Genomic DNA, 18,054 nt, shown 5'->3' on the forward strand with positions numbered 1-18,054 from the left:
GAAGGGACCTCAGAATAGAGGTCCACTCCCAGTTATAGCACTGACTTGTGGTATGACCTTGGGCAGCATGACCTTTCACATTCCCTTCCTGTGCATGAGTGCTTCCCATTTTGCACATTATGTGGGGTTGTTACGGAGCTCAATCCTGGTAATATGTGTAAAGTGCTTCTAGTAGTGTGGTCATGGAGATAGTTGTGGTAGCAGTGATGGCATCGTACATTTGTATAGCTCATCTCATTCTACCAAGCACTTCATATAAATAATTCTTATTTAATCCAATGAGACTTTTATTCTCCACAATTTGCACCTAAGAACCTGAGTCTTATTGCAGTTCTTAGAGTAATGGGGTCAGCATAGAACGTTCATTCTTGAAGTCATCTCTTAAAAATTTTAAGGCAATAGAAAAACCAAGCTTTGTGATAATGTAGTAAATCCTTATAACTGACCATTAGCTTTACTACTGTCACTTCTCTTTGTGAGTGACAGTGTAGGTTTCCATTCAGCAAACATTTATTGCACATCCACAAGAATCTAGAACACTAAAACTGGGAAATTAAAGGTTGAGTCTTTGTGTAAATAAACTGACTTGGGAGTCAGTTGATTGGTTCAAATTCAACTCCTACCATTTTCTACCCATATGATACTGGCCAAATGATATTGGTTTTTTCATTTATAAATGGGTACATAATATGCTTACCTCAAAAGGTTATGATAATTGAGATAATGTGTGTAGAGTCTTTATTGGGCCTAGTACTTAGCAAGTACTCAATAAATGTTAACTATTCTTTTCAACAATAAAAAAGAAATAAGACTGTGCCTTAGAAACTTTAGGTAGTTTTAGAAAGGTTAAGTCCAAACTCAAAACTAGGTCTTCTAATTAAATATTTCATGCTCTTATTAATCTACTCTTTGCGTCTCTTTTTTATAAGCAAATGGAGCTAATCAAACAGAAAATAATATGTGTAAGATAATGTATGTGTGGTGGCTTATTTTTTTATTTTGCAAAATGACTAGTTTGTGTCAATGAAGAACACAGAATTACCAACCTATCTATAAGCTTAGAGTTTGCTATGCAACATTGATAATTCAGTAAAAGACAAATGCTGTAGTTTTTCTAAAAATGTTAATCAGTAGGGGGAAAAGAAGTTTACAGTTCTGATTGCATGTGAGAATCTCTGCAGAACTTTTAATAAATTACCAGCCCAGGCCTGAGCCTGGATCTATGAACTCACAATTGCTAAAGATTAGGCCCAGACATTAATATATTTTAAAAACTTCAGGCAATTCTAAACTCTTAGATATACTGGATCTTGAATTTCTTTGACTGTTAGGTCATAGGGTTGTGCCAATGCATATTCTGCATCTTCTTTGCCTCTCCTATGAACAGAGGTATGCATCTGAAGTCATTTGGCTGAAACAATGGATCTGTCTTGAAAAATGGAATAGAAAAAGACTGATTGGTCTACGTGATGGCTCAGGGTTCCTATATACTAACCCAGGGTTTCTCAAGTTTTACCAAGCATCAGAATCACCTGCAGGACTTGTTAAACATTGCTGGCCCTCCCCTTTGGCTTTCTGATCTAGTATGTCTGGGGTTGAACCTGAGACTGCATTTCTGACAATTTCCCAGGCACCGATGCTGGTCCAGGGACCACACTTGGAGAAACATTCCTCAAGCCCAACCTGGCAGAAAAACCTAGGAAATATGTTATCTTTTTCTTAATTTCTTTCACTCCTTTTCACATTGTGGAAATTTCTCGCATCTCTACTGGATGACATTTGGTGACTTTCTGAGTCTCCTTTTCCTGGAACATTTCCTGAATTTTACTCCAACCCTTTGGGAAGCAGATGATAACCTTGCCTTTGTCCTGTGCCTGACCTTCACCTCTTATCCCTGTAGTTCAAGAGCCGCAAAGAAGACAGAGAGAGGAAAGGTTCCATCCCGTTCCACCACACAGGGAAGAGGCGGCCTCGGAGAATGGGAGTGCCATTCCTTCTGCATGAGGATCACCTGGATGTGTCCCCAACTCGTAGCACATTCTCCTTCGGAAGTTTCTCTGGGCTCGGAGAAGACAGACGAGGCATGGAAAAAGGAGGCTGGCAAACCACCATTTTAGGTGACCACAAGGACCTTCGAAAGTAGGGCAGAGCTTCTTTGACCTGTTTAGAAATCTGGATCTAGGGCTCCCAGGGAAATCTGTACTTTTTTCGACAGTTTAGTCGAGAAATCTGGGCCCAGATACAGCCTCCCCAGGACCCAAATAATGCTGTGTCTTCATAGACAAAGAAATGGAAATAATTGAATTATACAAGAATCCTGTATAATTAGAAAGCCCTATTTCTGATCATTCTATACAATGATTCTTTAAATTTTATCGAAGTACAATTTATATATAATATCATGCTAATTTCTTCTCTATAGCAAAGTGACTCAGTTATATATATGTATTTATATATATTTTTTCATATTCTTTTAATATTTCATATTCTTTTCACCTGATATCAAATAGAGTTCCCTGTGCTATCCAGTATGACCTTGTTGTTTATTCACCCTGTATATAATAGTCTGCCTCTGATAATCCCAAACTCCCATTACTTTCCTCCCCTACCCTGCCTTCCTCTTGGCAACTGCAAGTCTGTTCACAGCAGTATATCATTCTAGACATGGAAACATGGCCTTAGAGGGCTCTGTGCACTAACTTTGTGAATCCAAAGACAGACTTTTCTTTCACTCAGATATTAAAAAAAGAAGATGTAAAGAAAAGAAAAGGGAGCTTTTTTTTTTTTTTTTTGTCTTTCTGGATGTCATATTAAGAAGACCAGGTTAAAATCAAGAGATGACAACTAGCAGGGGCCTAACAGATGGTTTCTGACATTTGGCTTAGATTGGGGCTGACCTTCTCACAGGCAGCTTCATCAATCATCTCAACCCTGAGTGTTCCCAAGGGAGATTTAATTCCTGCTAGTCAGCTGTGCCTTGCAGGCTTCCTAATATCCCCTGACTGTCACTGCCGTCCTTTGGACAGACAAAATCTTGGCAGAACATCTTTCAGATTTTCTAACCTTCTTGTGGTCCTTGTCCTTCTCAGGGAAATTTACCCGGCGGGGCAGTTCCGACGCGGCCACCGAGATGGAGAGCCTGAGCGCCAGGCACTCCCACTCTCATCACACGCTGGTGAGTGACCTGCCAGACCACTCCAACAGCCACGGGGAAAACATCGTCAAGGAAGGTGGGTCGGAGGCGGCCCCTGCAGGCGGGACTTCAGGTTTCTTTTCCTGTTTCCTGTTTTTTCTCCATGTTCCATTTTCATTGTAATCTGGCTCCATGTGCTTTTTGAAAACTTGCATTTGTGTATTTTATGGCTGGATTATTTGTGAGCCGTTCTTAAAATTTCCTTAGTAGCAAGAGCTATGGCATAGCGCACTGTGAACACCATACCTCTCAGAGGAAACACAAGGGCAACCCATTCATTCTATATTTGTTTTCACAAGAGCATTGACCTACAAGAGACTTCTGGGACTTCTGTCACATCCCTCTGAAGGGCTTGTCCATCTTCAGGGCAGGAAAATCCCTGCCTTCTAAGATCACTGATTCCCTTTCCAGACAGCTGCTATTCTGTGCTTTATGTGGAGCAAACATGTGCCTCTGGATGAAATCCAAGATGGGTTCTTAATCTGTGCTCTTCTTAACCTATGAGTATAAATTTAGTCCCTCTTTTCCCTGGACTGTACTTCAAGTATTTGATGACATTTGTTAGTTACCACCACGAATTTATGTTCCATAATTCTTAAGCAGAAGAGGAAAAAGAATCTTTCTTGTTTCTGTTGCCTAAATATATTAAATAAAACCAAATATTTTCACAGCTACAAACTTGCGGGGAAATATTTCAACCAAATTGGTTTAACTATTGGAGGAGGAAATGGCAACCCACTCCAATATTCTTGCTTGGATAATCCCATGGACAGAGGAGCCTGGTGGGCCCCAGTTCATGGGGTCGCAAAGATTCGGACACAACTGAAGCAACTGAGCACAACACGGTGTCAATAACCAATAGGGTCTATCATCTAACTGCGTAAAAAGCACCAGTTAGACAAAAAATTATATCCTGGGTCTTAAGAAAGCCAGTTAAGAATTCACATTTTCTATAGCCTTCATTGTTTGTCAGATATTATTATACATGACTTAACACCATGGGAGTTGACAATAGCCTTGAGACTCTCCATCAAATATATGCCATAGCTGTGACTGTGGTCGTGATTTAAATAGTAGGTTAAGTGTCTAACATGATCTTGTAGGTTCATATGGGGGAAGTAAGACATTGCTTTCCTTTTTCTAGTGCGATCTCAGATCTCCACTATTACAGTTGCAACCTTCAATACCACGTTGGCATCGTTCAACGTCGGCTACGCAGACTTTTTCAGCGAGCATATGCGGAAGCTCTGCAACCAGGTGCCCATCCCTGAGATGCCGCACGAACCCCTGGCATGTGCAAACCTGCCTCGAAGCCTCACAGACTCCTGCATAAACTACAGCTACTTGGAAGACACAGAACATATTGATGGGACGAATAACTTTGTCCACAAGAATGGCATGCTTGATCTTTCTGTACGGAGCAAGAATTTTTCTTACTGAAGCTCAAAAGATATTGAATCTTTGGTCCAGTTTTTACAATGTTGGGTAAAATGGACATATAAGTTCTTAGAAATGTTGAGTCTTTAAATGAAAAAGCTACACTTAAAAAAGAAAAAACCTTTTATAAGTGTATCACCCATCTTAGATGTACCTTTTCTTTTTTTTGAGCATCACTTTAGATTTGATCTGATATTAGAATATTTTTATAATTGAAAAATGTTAGTGAATCCTGAATACACTTAGTAAATATCTGTGTAGTTGTGTTTGCTAAGTCCCTCATTTTCTAGACCAGAAGTAAAAAATTCTGCTTGTTTTCTTTTGGTATACAGGCAACATGACTATAAACCACCCAAACAGCAAGAGAGAATGAATAGAAGTCCATTAAAACATTTAAACCTGCATTCTCAAGAATGCCTGTCTTGATTATAGTTATTAGCAAATGAAAGGGTTGTTATATTTTATAAATATATTTCACACAATTTTTAAAATTTCACATTAGGGAACCTGGCTCAGCAAATAATTTAAAATATTAAAATCAATAGAAAGACATAATTTAAACATGCATATATTTTGCATTTATAATTAAATGTAAATAATGATGCAATTGCAAATGTTCCTCTCTTATATGCCTAAGGAAACCTTTGCTCTTCACCGATTACTACTGGAAAGGATTACTGGCAGAGGATTAAAACACTTTGATTTTAGAAATCAGTTGAGCAAGTTTCCATTTGGGCAAATAATTGCTCTCCCATTAATCCATTATGCTTTGTTATCTCCATTAACTGTCTATATTATGGCAATTTTAGAGTCCTTAAATGAGATAACACACTTGTACATTTTTAATTCCTTGGGTGATTTGTTGATTAAGCACATATGCAAGGTTCCAATGCAGCATAATAAGATCATCTGAAAACTACCTGAATTATTTATACTTATGTGCATAGAACAGCCAAAGGAAATGCAATAAATGGAATAGCCAAATCTATTTAGGAAGAGGTAATTCAAGTAACTTAATCACTCTCTGATTACTTTTGTCTTCCCCCAGGTGGTTCTGAAGGCCGTTTATCTTGTCCTTAACCATGACATCAGTTCTCGCATATGCGATGTGGCACTGAACATTGTGGAATGCTTGCTTCAACTTGGTGTGGTACCCTGTGTAGAGAAGAACAGAAAGAAGAGTGAAAACAAGGAAAACGGAACTGTAGAAAAAAGACCAAGTGAGGGGACTTTCCAATTCAAAGGAATATCTGGAAGTTCCACCTGTGGATTTGGGGGCCCTACAGTGAGTGGAGCTGGAGATGGTGGAGGAGATGAAGGAGGAGGAGGTGATGGAGGAGGTGGAGGAGGTGATGGAGGAGGCGGTGGAGGAGGTGGAGGCGGCCCCTATGAGAAGAATGATAAGAACCGAGATAAGGTATGAATGAACCAGCTTTGGCATACTCATGAAATGTTATTCCTGATTTCTTTCCATATTTTTGCATGCCAGCAATCTGTTGGCTCCTTAGCCGCTAGTCAGTAGTCCATAATAAGCAGTATGCATGCATGCATGCTCAGTCACTTCAGTCACGTCCAGCTCTTTGCAACCTTATGGACTGTAGCCCACCAGGCTCCTCTGTTCATGGGATTCTCCAGACAAGAATACTGGTGTGGGTTGCCATGCCCTCCTCCTGAGGATCTCCCAGATCCAGGAATTGAACTCACGTCTCCTGCATCTCCAGCATTGCAGGCAGATTCTTTACTGCTGAGCCATCTGGAAGCCTCTAATAAGCAGAATAATTTTTCTGAAAAACATTAAGTTCTTTCTCTTGATTTAAGGAACACATTTTAGGTAGCCTGCTTCAGTCACAGTTAAAGAGAAGAAAGGGGAATTTTTGTTTAGTAAGTTGATTTGTTGGTATGAGTTTAGAAGACTAGCCTTTGTCCTCTTACGTCTCAGCGTGCCACACCCAGATGTCATTATCCTTCTCATTAGTTATTGTTTCTGAATTTAATTTCCTTTGACTTGACAACACCTGATTCATGATTTCAGCACTTAACATCAGTAATTAGTTTTCTAATTTGAATTTTAAATAAGAATTACTGCAGCTATATTGATATAACTTATGCCATTTCAATTTGAGATCTTAGTTGGAAAATACTAAGTAATTGAAATCAAAAAAGAGATTTGAACCTCTAACAGGTGACGATCTACACATCAGGCCAAGTGTTTACATGTATAAGATTTCATGGTGCAGAGTTCTACTACCTACATATTATCTTAAACATGAATTGCTGACTTTTTGTGGGGTATCAGGTGTTTACATCTGAAGGTGTGCAGTGCTCCTTCCTCTCTTTCTAGTCCTACCTCATGCCTGGCTAATTTGCATTTATCATGTTTCTTTCCTCATGGTCTATTCTCATTTTTCCCAATATTTGTGGACTCTCATCCAATAATTCCTGCCCCAGTATTCTTAGGTTCCCGAACCTAACTTTTCCTTTAGGATTTCTTCTACTGCCTCACCCATATTTACATATTTTCCAATTCTAATAGAATCTTCTGGTACTTGATGTTTCCAACTTTTACATTCCCAAACATCACTGAGGACAATTCAAGGGTCCTCAGATCTCATTGTAGATGAAAATTATCAAAATGTTGATATTAATCACAAGGGTTTTGAACTTGGATCCCAAGGTCTAAGGGATTTTTCAGTCAAAAGTTATGTAGGAATTAGTAAACAAATACAAAGTATAAGGACCACATTTATAAACACAGCAAACAGTAAGATTCTTTATTTAAAATCTTAGATGATAGATAGAACTCAAAGAGATGATAGATAGAACTATGGCATTTTGTTGCAAAATTCAAGGGAAAATAGGAAAAATAAAAGTTGTCAAATTTTAATAAGCTCTTATCAGTAAAACTTAGATATATGCTAAACTGATGAAGCTTTGTTATGTCTGGGGCTTCCGAGGTGGTGATAGTGGTGAAGAATAGGCCTGCCAATGAAGGAGACATGAGATATAGGTTTGATCCCTTGCTATGTTTATTGAGGATTTATGAAGTTTATTATTAGTATTTTGTTTGGGTTTTGTTTTAGTTCTAAAATTACACCCAACAATGGCACCCCACACTAGTACTCTTGCTGGAGAATTCTGTGGACGGAGGAGCCTGGTGGGCTGTAGTCCATGGGGTCGCTAAGAGTCAGACACGACTGAGTGACTTCACTTTCACTTTTCACTTCCATGCATTGGAGAAGGAAATGGCAACCCACTCCAGCATTCTTGCCTGCAGAATCCCAGGGATGGGGGAGCCTGGTGGGCTGCCGTCTTATTATGGGGTCGCACAGAGTCAGACACAACTGAAGCGACTTAGCAGCAGCAGCAGCAGCAGCAGCAGTATTCACATCTAATTTTTTATTAAAGAGCTACAAATGTCTTGCCTATCTAGATATTATACATAATCTAAATATTGTTAATCTATTATATTATATAAATATAAATCTATTATATGTAATCTAGATATTATATGTAATATATAGATATTATGAACACTAGAAACTTGATAATATAAATGTTACTTTGACCAGTTACTTTGATTAGGATGGGGTTTTACAAAGTCAGATTATGTGTTCTCCAAAACAACCACAAAAGATGCAAATGTTCTGTAGTTAGTTCTGCAAAATAATATTCTTTGTAATGTGGAGAATTTATAAAACTGTACTGGAACGTAGGTCAAGTGCATTGTACTTGTGATTCACACAGGTCTGCTCTGCCTCCAACCCATCTGTTATTTTCAGTGGAACTTCGAGTTTATCTAATTTTGCAACCTAGTAACACCAGAAGCATGGGGGAATTGATTAATTCAGAAAGAAGATCTAATTTCTATTTCTATATTTGCTGCAAACGAGTACTGAGAACTTGAAATGTTATTTAGTATATGTCCTGATTTCTGCCTATAACATGCTACGTCTTTCTGAATGTCTCCTTCTGGAGGAGCTGAAATCCCAAGGACATCCGAAGATCCAAAGAAATACAAATAGATATTTACAAAAAGCTTTGGGAGCTAGGAATTTTTTTAAGGAACATTTAATAGTTTTTAAATGTTCATAAATCAATCTTCCAAATCAGCTCTTCCCCAGAGTGACCTTTTCTGAGGCACAACTGCCTCTGGCCACACAGGCTGTGTACTCCACAAGAGCTCTCTGCCAAGGAGGCCAGGCAGGACTGAAATCAGCGGCAGTCAAGGCTGCTTCTACTAAGAGGCACCTTTTAGTAGAAGGTGCCTACTACTCACTTTTTCTAATTTGTCCTCCCAGAATAGTGCCTTTTCTAACTTGCACAAAGTTGCCCCAAAGGATAGCAGTGCCCCACACCTAGAAATGAGCTTCCCTGGTAGCTCAGCTTGTAAAGAATCCACCCGCAATGCGAAAGACCCAGGTTCGATCCCTGGGTTGGGAAGATTCCCTGGAGGGAGGGCATGGCAACCTACTCCAGTATTCTTGCCTGGAGAATCCTTTGGACAGAGAAGCCTGGTGGGCTATAGTCCACGGAGTTGCAAAGAGTTGGACACAACTGAGTGACTAAGCACAGCACAGCTAGAAATAATCATTAACACTGGTTTTGCTATTATTATGCACCTTACTTGTTTTGCCTCACAAACTCTGTGAGACAGATATTTTATGATTCCCCTTTTGTGAGGCATAGGGTGTTAAGTAGCTTGCCCAAGGTTATGGAGCTAAGACTTTAATTTAAACTTAAAATGTTTATGAATTGGTGAAGGAATTCACCAATTCCTACACCAGTCATGCTCAGTCATGTTGGATTTTTTGTGACCCCATGGACTGTAGCCTACCAGGCTCCTCTGTCCATGGGATTCTCCAGGCAAGAATACTGGAGTGGGTTGCCATTCCTTTTTCCTGGGGATCTTCCTGATCCAGGGATTGAACCTGGGTCTCCTGCATTGACAGGCAGTTTCTTTAACCTCTGAACCACCAGGGAAGCCACTGGTGGAATATATGTACATATAAATAAATAAATGTATGTATGTTCTATGTATGTGTATATATATATGTATGTTTGAGTCTTCCATTTGTAAGCATCTGAGCTGCAGAGTTCCCAAGAAACAGACTCGGACAAAGAGATGTGTGCAGAAGGTTTGATGGGATATCCACTCAGGATTGACATCTATGAAATGTAAAAGCAGCAGGATGGAGCCAAGAGAGAAGCTGAATTGCAATGTAGTTGTAACAGAGACTTCAGCCCCTCACACAGGGAGCACGAGAGTTGGGATGGTTCTTCAAAGTAATCCCTGGGTAAAGTAAGGGAGCCCACCTTATTCCATGACCTCCCTCCTAACCCTCTTTATGCCCTTGACCAATCATTGGAGGTGGACTGCTTCCAGGAGGAGAGCATAATGTGGGTCAAGGCCGATCTCTTTAGCTAAGGACAATGCCTGAAGAGGAATTCACCTGAGAGTTATCAGCCATCAATAATTCCAGCCTTGATTCATGGCAGGAGGAGAAGGGAACGACAGAGAATGAGATGGTTGGATGGCATCACCGACTCAATGGACAGGAGTTTGGGTAAACTCCAGGAGTTGTTGATGGACAGGGAGGCCTGGCGTGCTGCAGTTCATGGGGTCGGAAAGAGTTGGACACGACTGAGTGACTGAACTGAACTGAACTAAATACTTACAGCAGCTCAGAGAATGAATGTTCAGTTCTGAAGGGGGCGGGGGCATTTCTGGGCATCACAGCCACTACCTGAGGCTTTGGTTATAAAAAAAAAAAATGACCCAATTACATAACATTAGGGGAGCAGAGGGAGTGTCTCATCACATAATGAACAGCACATGATGTCTAGATAACTCTCATACCTGACACACCCTCCCTGCATTTGAGTATTCATTCTGTGTGGATGGCCCCAAAGTTTATGTATCAACCTGAGCATACGACTTATTTTATATGTGGCACAGTAAACTCATGAAGTAGGAAGGGAAGCTATTGAGGTCCTCAGTTCACAAGTGGGAAAACTAAAGCACAAAGAGATTCGTTCATTTATCTAACGTCATGTGCAATTAAGGAGTGGGAGCTGGACTCGCAGGTGGCTGTGCTGGCAACAGAGAGTCACTAGAAGGACCGAGGAAGGTTGAAGCTTCCTGAAGGGTATGGTGCAGATCTGCATCATTCCTTAGCAACAGCTTCCTTATGCTTCTTTGGAAACAATTCAAGGATTTTCTGGAAGCTATGCTCTTCCCTTAAAGCAAGGATTACATGAGTCAAAAGAGAGGATAATAACAGTTCATCTCCGGGGGACTTCCTATTTAACCTCGAACGAAGAACCCACGTTGAATATTTACAAAAAAAATTTTATTCTCACTTTGTTTATACATGAGTATTACAATAGAGCAAAAGTAAAAAAAAAAAAGAAAAGAAAAATCCTTTGAAAATGTCAGAAAATGCCACATGATTTCAAAGTTTCAGACTTTGATCAGTTCCAGAAATTTAGCAAAAATCTTTGCCTAGTGATACTATCAGAAAACTGCCGGTAAAGGTACCTTCTGGAAAAAGCTGTTTGCCTTTATCATTGATAGCCCACACTGTCTCTCTCTAGACAGTCATTCTGATCACCTGTCAAGCATATGAAAGCATGTCTTCTACTGAAGAGGTCTACATCCATATCCTGTAGCACTAGAGGGTATTCAAAATGCATAAATATTTTTCTTTCTTGTAAATCACGTTCTAGATTTTCCAAAAAATTAACATGCCTGTTGAGCCCTTGACAGTTCTACTTCCCAAACTCCAGGGGCTCACTGTAAAACATATAAACTTGGTTTAATAATAAAATAGACTCTTCGTAACAAAAGAAACTAAGTAACTAAATAAACAGCATCCTCTTTCTCTCTCATTCTGGGTGCTAGGATGAAAGTACACCGGTAAGCAACCATAGGCTTGCTCTAACCATGCTCATCAAAATTGTGAAGTCCCTAGGATGTGCCTATGGTTGTGGAGAAGGACACCGAGGGCTCTCTGGAGATCGTCTGAGACACCAGGTATTCCGGGAGAATGTAAGAGAATTAAAGTAGATTCCATTTCCTCTTCCTCTTCTCTCCTTTCAAATTAGGAATGAGTCCTTTGACAATGAGGGTCAGTGTTCCCTGAAAAAATATTTTGTTTTGTGAGGGTAATTAATGCTATCATAAGGTGGGAGAATTCCCACAAGATAATCTCAAGACATCTAAAACCCAGGCTTAGAAAAGTTTAATTGGGAAAATAACTTCTGCCTCCTGCCTAGGGCAGGCCAACTCCCAGTTGGTAAAAGGATGTATAATTGGAACATGTGAATTACAGTTTGAAAGAACATTGCAAAAATGAATATATTTAGCAAACTTCTGATGGTCTGTGAGAAATGACTTTTTAATCACCTGCCTGGGTACTATGGTAGCATATTTTATATTAGAAAAAGGGATCTACCTTTCAGATTGAGTTTGTTGTTTTTAGATATGGAAAATGGCCCTTATTGGGACAAAACAGGACTACAAAAGTAACCATTTTCTGGCTGCTGTGTTTGACAATGAACCTTGACTGCTAAATATTGGGTTGGCCAAAAATTTCCTTTAGACCTTTTCATAACACCTTAAGGAAAATTCAAATGAACTTTTTTGGCCAACCCAATATTTACAGTCACATCCCTTTGAACTGTGTGAAACTTGAAACTCTGCCCTGAGGTTTGCAAAAAATAATTCCTGTAACGGAACATGGAAATGTAACTCTAGCTCATTTTCACTTGCCTCTGCTGATGACTCCTTTTCCCTTCAGACTTTGGCAATAACCCACCTCTACAACAGGTTCAAGCTGGAACAGTTGCCTCATACATAGTTAGAACTGAAATCATAAGAAAATAGTCCCTGACAAATAAGAGTTTGATGCAAATTTGAGTCTAGGAAACCCTTTGGCATATCTTAGCAGAGTTTTAGGGTCATGTCAAAATCCAATGCCAGCCATTTTTCTTTGGTATTAGGTTTTGTCATGAAATGTTCACACAGTATCAGCATGCTGGCTTTCTTTCTTAATCTGTCATATACCTACCTACCCATTTATATATCATTCTCTTTCTTTTCTATTCTATTGTGTCATATTAGCTTATTATTTGTATGTGGGGGGGGGTTTATTCTTAGTAATTACTTTCTCTAAATTCTGAAACTTGAAAACTTTGACCAAGATCTAGATTTTGGGGCCCCAAATTTTAAGAAATCAAAATAATAAATAATAAGGCAGTAGAAGCTGACATTACCCCCCTCTTTGCACATATGTTTATGATTTGGGGTCTTTGATTTTTATTCTATCACAGTATGAATAAATGCCTTCAAGGCTAAAATTACATTACATCTCATGCAGAAAACTAATTCTATGAACTGAAATACCAAAATATAAAAAGAAGCGTCACGCTGTAGTTGGAGTTATAGACTGGCTCTGCTATCAGGACCTGTCTTTCTAGACGTGGAGAAGGTTAGGGCTAGTTGGACCAGAAGCCACTTGAGAGATTACTGTTACTGCTTATTCACGATGTTTTCTTCTCTCAAGAGTACTGAGTGTTTCCTATTAGGACATCCAGTTTTCTACTTGCCTTCTCAACTTTGTTGATCTATATGGCAGTACCTCCATTTTCTTGTAGCCCAGTTTTATACTCATTATCAGGATTATACTTACTTATCCATGCTTAGTAAACACATAGTCCATGAGATAGAAATTTGAGAAATCTCCCCTGGAAATGTCTCAAGGGTCTTTCCCTCCTGACCATATAAAAGAACTCTGGATAAACACTTTCTAGAGCCCCCTCATGCCATCCATTGTTTTAAGTCACTTCAGTTGTGTCTGACTCTTTATGACCGTTTGGGCTGTAGCCCACCAGCCTCCTCGGCCCGTGGGATTCTCCAGGCAAAAGTACTAGAGTGAGTTGCCATGCCCTCTTCCTGACCCAGGGATCGAGCCTGTGTGTCTATGCCTCCTGCACTGGCAGGCAGACTCTTTACCACTAGCGCCGCTTGGGAAGCCTCATGCCCTCTATTAAATCTATTTAAATTCAAAATAGCTGAGTCTGGGGGAGGTTGTCTTCTTCTCCCTGCATAAAGCCTCTGAAGTTTCTAATCATTGATTACCAATCCTATCACCTATGTCAATGTTACACTTTTTTTCATTGATATCTTAAAATCTTGATCTTGGCAAAAATACTGAGCTATTCCTGGGGCAGCATGAGCCTTTAGTTTTGGGTTTTTCCTGAGAAGACGCCCTTCTCAAAGTCTTCTCCCCAGCCTGCCTCTGCCCATCTTAGTTTCAGACGTGAAGGGCTGGCGGAGCTGGCAAATTACCAATCAGGAGGGGTGCATGGGGACCTTTGCCTTCTGAAGGCTTCTGTCTGAGATCAGTGGTATCCCCAGCGTAAGCTGGTACCTGTGACTTCTTCACTTTTCTTCCTTCCTTGCAGGCCCAGAACTGCCTCACTAAGTTATACAAGCTAGATAAGATGCAGTTCCGACAAACCATGAGGGATTATGTGAACAAGGACTCTCTCAATAATGTAGTGGACTTCTTGCATGCTTTGCTAGGATTTTGTATGGAGCCGGTCACTGACAGTAAGTAAAGCTGTGCCAAGTTCTAGGAGAAATCGCTGCAAGGTGAAGCAGGTAGTGTTTCTGAGACACCCTAAATCTGTGGTAATAGAATGGAGAGGAAAAGATATATGTTTGTGTGTGAGTGTGTGCATGCACGTGTGAGTCTTGTGTGTAATAAAACATAAACGTGAGAAGCTTGCCCATCATCTTTGATGATACATTTTGGAGGCCTTTTGAGGACAACTTAGCTCAGCAAATGGAAACTCAACGCGGAAAAGCCGTGACACCCTCACCTGCAGTGCCACTGTCCTCACGCTCTGCCCACAGCACGCCTCTCTCTCAGCTGGCTTTGCTGTATGACTGCTGAGGCAAGGATCTGGGAACAAAAGGATATTTTCATTAGTTCAACAAAATGAAGTGAGCACCTTGTACGTGCTTGGTGATTTTTTCGCAAGATAAAATAGGAAAGAGAAAAAGTGACTGCAGTAAACATAGTAGTAATGTAACTTCGATATACACATACACTGAATTAAAAAAGAAAAAAAAAATGGACAAAGGGATCTACAAATAGGCCCATAAACTATAGCTTTATGGCTTTAAGAAAACTCCATCTTAGAGCCCTATATTGCAGGGATAGACCAATGAACCCAAATGGCATCCACAATCAATGAACACTTTCAGTACCACTTGAATACAAATGCAGTAATGAAATGAAGGCGATGCATGAAGCCTGAGTTGACTAAAATACACATTTTAATTGAAAGCCTGGGAAGAAACATCTTTTTAGTATAGGTTTTTATGGTTTATGTAGTATTAATGTGATTATGTAGTATAATGTGTAGTATTAATGTGGTTGATTAGATTACAATGGAGCTGTATTTGATGGATTTAGAAAGTTTTTCTGTTTGTACCCTAGGCTTTTGGAGAAGGCAGTGGCACCCCACTCCAGTACTCTTGCCTGGAAAACCCCATGGATGGAGGATCCTGGTGGGCTGCAGTCCATGGGGTCGCTAAGAGTTGGACACAACTGAGCGACTTCACTTTTACTTTTCACTTTCATGCACTGGAGAAGGAAATGGCAACCCACTCCAGTGTTCTTGCCTGGAGAATCCCAGGGACGGGGGAGCCTGGTGGGCTGCTGTCTATGGGGTTGCACAGAGTCAGACACGACTGAAGCGACTTAGCAACCCTAGGCTTTATTGTTTGGTTTTCACATTAAAGGAAAATATTGTTCCCCTATAGATCCCCTGAAATAATCTGTTATTGAAGTTGCTTTAACCCAAGCACATAACAAACCTGAAAAACAATGACGTAAGAATTGGGGTTGAGATACTGCAAGAGAAATTCTTGATTGCATTCTTTTCTCTTTTTAAACCTATTTAAGATAGAAACTATAAGAGCAGACTAAGACATTTCTTTCTGTAAAGTCTAAAGATAACCCACAGCCCTTTGATACAGACAGTGAGAGGTTAGTCATAAAGTATGTAATCACCGCTTTAAAGTGATAAATTCCCACTGAGATTCTTGAGAAGGTTAAGTGGCTCATGGAGAATCATCCAGCAGAGGCATACATTCCTGTCTGGTCTGTCTTGAAGCTGCAGGTAACTGGCCCCTACGGTCCCAGGTGGCTTGCAAGCTTGCAATACTCTGGCAAGTCCACAGAACACCTGAAGTGTCCATAGAAATGGGAAAAACTGGCATAAACTGCCACATTGGGTGATGGCCTCAGGTCACTGGCATTTCATGTGTGAATGAGTTAAGAGGTGGCTCCAGGAGAGGTTGTAGATTTTTCCAACTTGTATGTCCGTGGAGTCTCTGGAAGCAAGAAGCTGCTAGAAGCCTTGTGTAGCTTTTGTCCAGTCTGGTGCTGGTGTTAATCCCCCTACAGGGCGCTGTCTCATCTCTTCCCTCCACTGCACCACTCACCTGGTTGGCCCTACATCACTCCACTCCTCACAGACTGAACAATCCCCACTGAGAAACCAGCATTCTTCACCACCAAAAAACCCAATCAAGTCTGTCTCCATTGAGGGACCACTTAGTAAACCATCTTTTTAAAGAAATTATTGTCTATCTAAACACTACTTAGGTTTAACAATTTTTCTTAGGGTCAACAGTGTCCTCTTTTTGTTGCTAAGATTTATTGATGGAAACATCCACTAAGTGATGGAATATGTCATAGTAATAACCCTGAAGGAGATTATGAGCTGTTTATCTCTAAGTCCTCATTAGGTGATCAAATCTGGAGTGCCTTCAATCCTCTGGTTCTGTATTTTTTGTGTGTCCATGCTCAGTTGCTCAGTTATGTCTGACTCTTTGCAACCTCATGGACTGCAGTCCACCAGGCTCCTCTGTCCATGAAATTTTCAGACAAGAATACTGAAGTGGGTTGCCAATATTTTCTGTAGCCCTTCACTAACTCCTGGATGCCAAGTACTTCATTACTTCTTTAAACACTGTACCTGAAAGGAAACACTGCCTTTAATTGGTACCTTTGCATTCCAGACAAGGCTGGGTTCGGAAATAACTTCACCACGGTGGACAACAAATCCACAGCCCAAAATGTGGAAGGCATCGTCGTCAGCGCAATGTTTAAATCCCTCATCACACGCTGCGCTTCAACTACTCATGAATTGCACAGCCCTGAGAATCTGGTGAGAAGCTCACCTTTTCCTCCCACAGGAGTTCTCAGTTTTATCCCATGACCTTGAGAAAGAGAAGTTGAAATCTAAAACTAAAAAGTTAAAATATCTATGTATTTTCCCAGTGTCACCAGCAACTCACAGTAGAAACCCAGCAATACCTTTCTCCTCCCTGTCACTTGTCATCGTACCTGCAGATGGGCATATCTCTTCCATCTCAGAGGTTCTCTGGTAGTTGGCGAAATAGTTGCCAGGTATTTTGAGCCCTTCAGAAAGAAGGTGCTAGAGCCCAGCATGCTGGTTTGTGAAATACTAAAGAGTGTTATACCAAGCTTTTGTTTGAAACCACATTTACTTTAATAACTAATTCAAATACACTGCTGAAATGGGTTTTGTCTTTTTTTTATCAAACACCAATCTTTTAGCTACTCTTCACAAAAGACTGTGTTAATTAAACCACCAAGGCCACAAGTAGAGAGCGCCAGGTTTTAAAAGATTAGTGTTTATTGCTGCCAAGAAGATTGTGGTTTGGGATAGTAAAATATAGATGAAGACTGACGCATCTGACATGACTAATAGATTCAGGTCTCTCAGAGGAGTAAAGAAGCATTTCTGTATCTTACTAATCTGTTAGCTATAATGACTTCTATGCAGAAATCAGCCCATTGACACATATGGACACTATCTGCTAATCTACTTAAATCAGAGAAATAGTTTTAAGTTATTCTAAATTACTGAAACTATATATTCACTTGAGATAAACAGAACAAAACCCCGAATGAAAAGGAATTTGATTTTGCTGATTGTCAAGCCTCCCAACAAGGTTCTTGGAGGTTGAGAATAATGCGTACCATCCATGTGTTCAGTTTGGTCATAGCAAGAAGTAATTTGACAAATTGATTATAGAATATATGAGCTCTTATAAGTCTTACCTACCATGTGCATGTATAGAAGAAATACTACATTTCTTAATTTTATTTAAATCAATTTAAATTTGGCTTTGAACCTCCATTCCACCGGAATGGCTGGAAGTTGAACCTCAGTCATTCTTGGGCCTCCCAACTTCAGAGAGTAGGGCAAATATTCTCAAGTCTTAGGCAGGACCCAGGGCTTGTGGTGAGGCTCCATGGGTTTCAAGCATCAGTTATATCTGTTCGCATGGTGCTCTCTGCTGCTTAGGGATGGGCACT

General features: G+C 40.1%; 1 protein-coding gene across 3 annotated transcripts in view; it reads left to right on the forward strand.

The window, feature by feature from the left end:
- The window catches only part of UNC80 (unc-80 homolog, NALCN channel complex subunit), a 208,117-nt gene that overhangs the window by 40,374 nt on the left and 149,689 nt on the right, over positions 1-18,054 (forward strand). For 2 of the 3 annotated variants that reach the window (XM_068967658.1, XM_068967657.1), the window contains exons 10-16: positions 1,901-2,117; positions 3,090-3,230; positions 4,338-4,606; positions 5,679-6,047; positions 11,532-11,678; positions 14,096-14,243; positions 16,728-16,876. In XM_068967658.1, the coding sequence (XP_068823759.1) occupies positions 1,901-2,117; positions 3,090-3,230; positions 4,338-4,606; positions 5,679-6,047; positions 11,532-11,678; positions 14,096-14,243; positions 16,728-16,876 (1,440 nt within the window). The remainder of the gene's footprint in view (positions 1-1,900; positions 2,118-3,089; positions 3,231-4,337; positions 4,607-5,678; positions 6,048-11,531; positions 11,679-14,095; positions 14,244-16,727; positions 16,877-18,054) is intronic. The other variant, XM_068967659.1, reaches the window with a different exon arrangement.

The sequence above is a fragment of the Capricornis sumatraensis genome, chromosome 3, assembly GCF_032405125.1.
Source record: "Capricornis sumatraensis isolate serow.1 chromosome 3, serow.2, whole genome shotgun sequence".
Classification (NCBI taxonomy): Eukaryota; Metazoa; Chordata; class Mammalia; order Artiodactyla; family Bovidae; genus Capricornis; species Capricornis sumatraensis.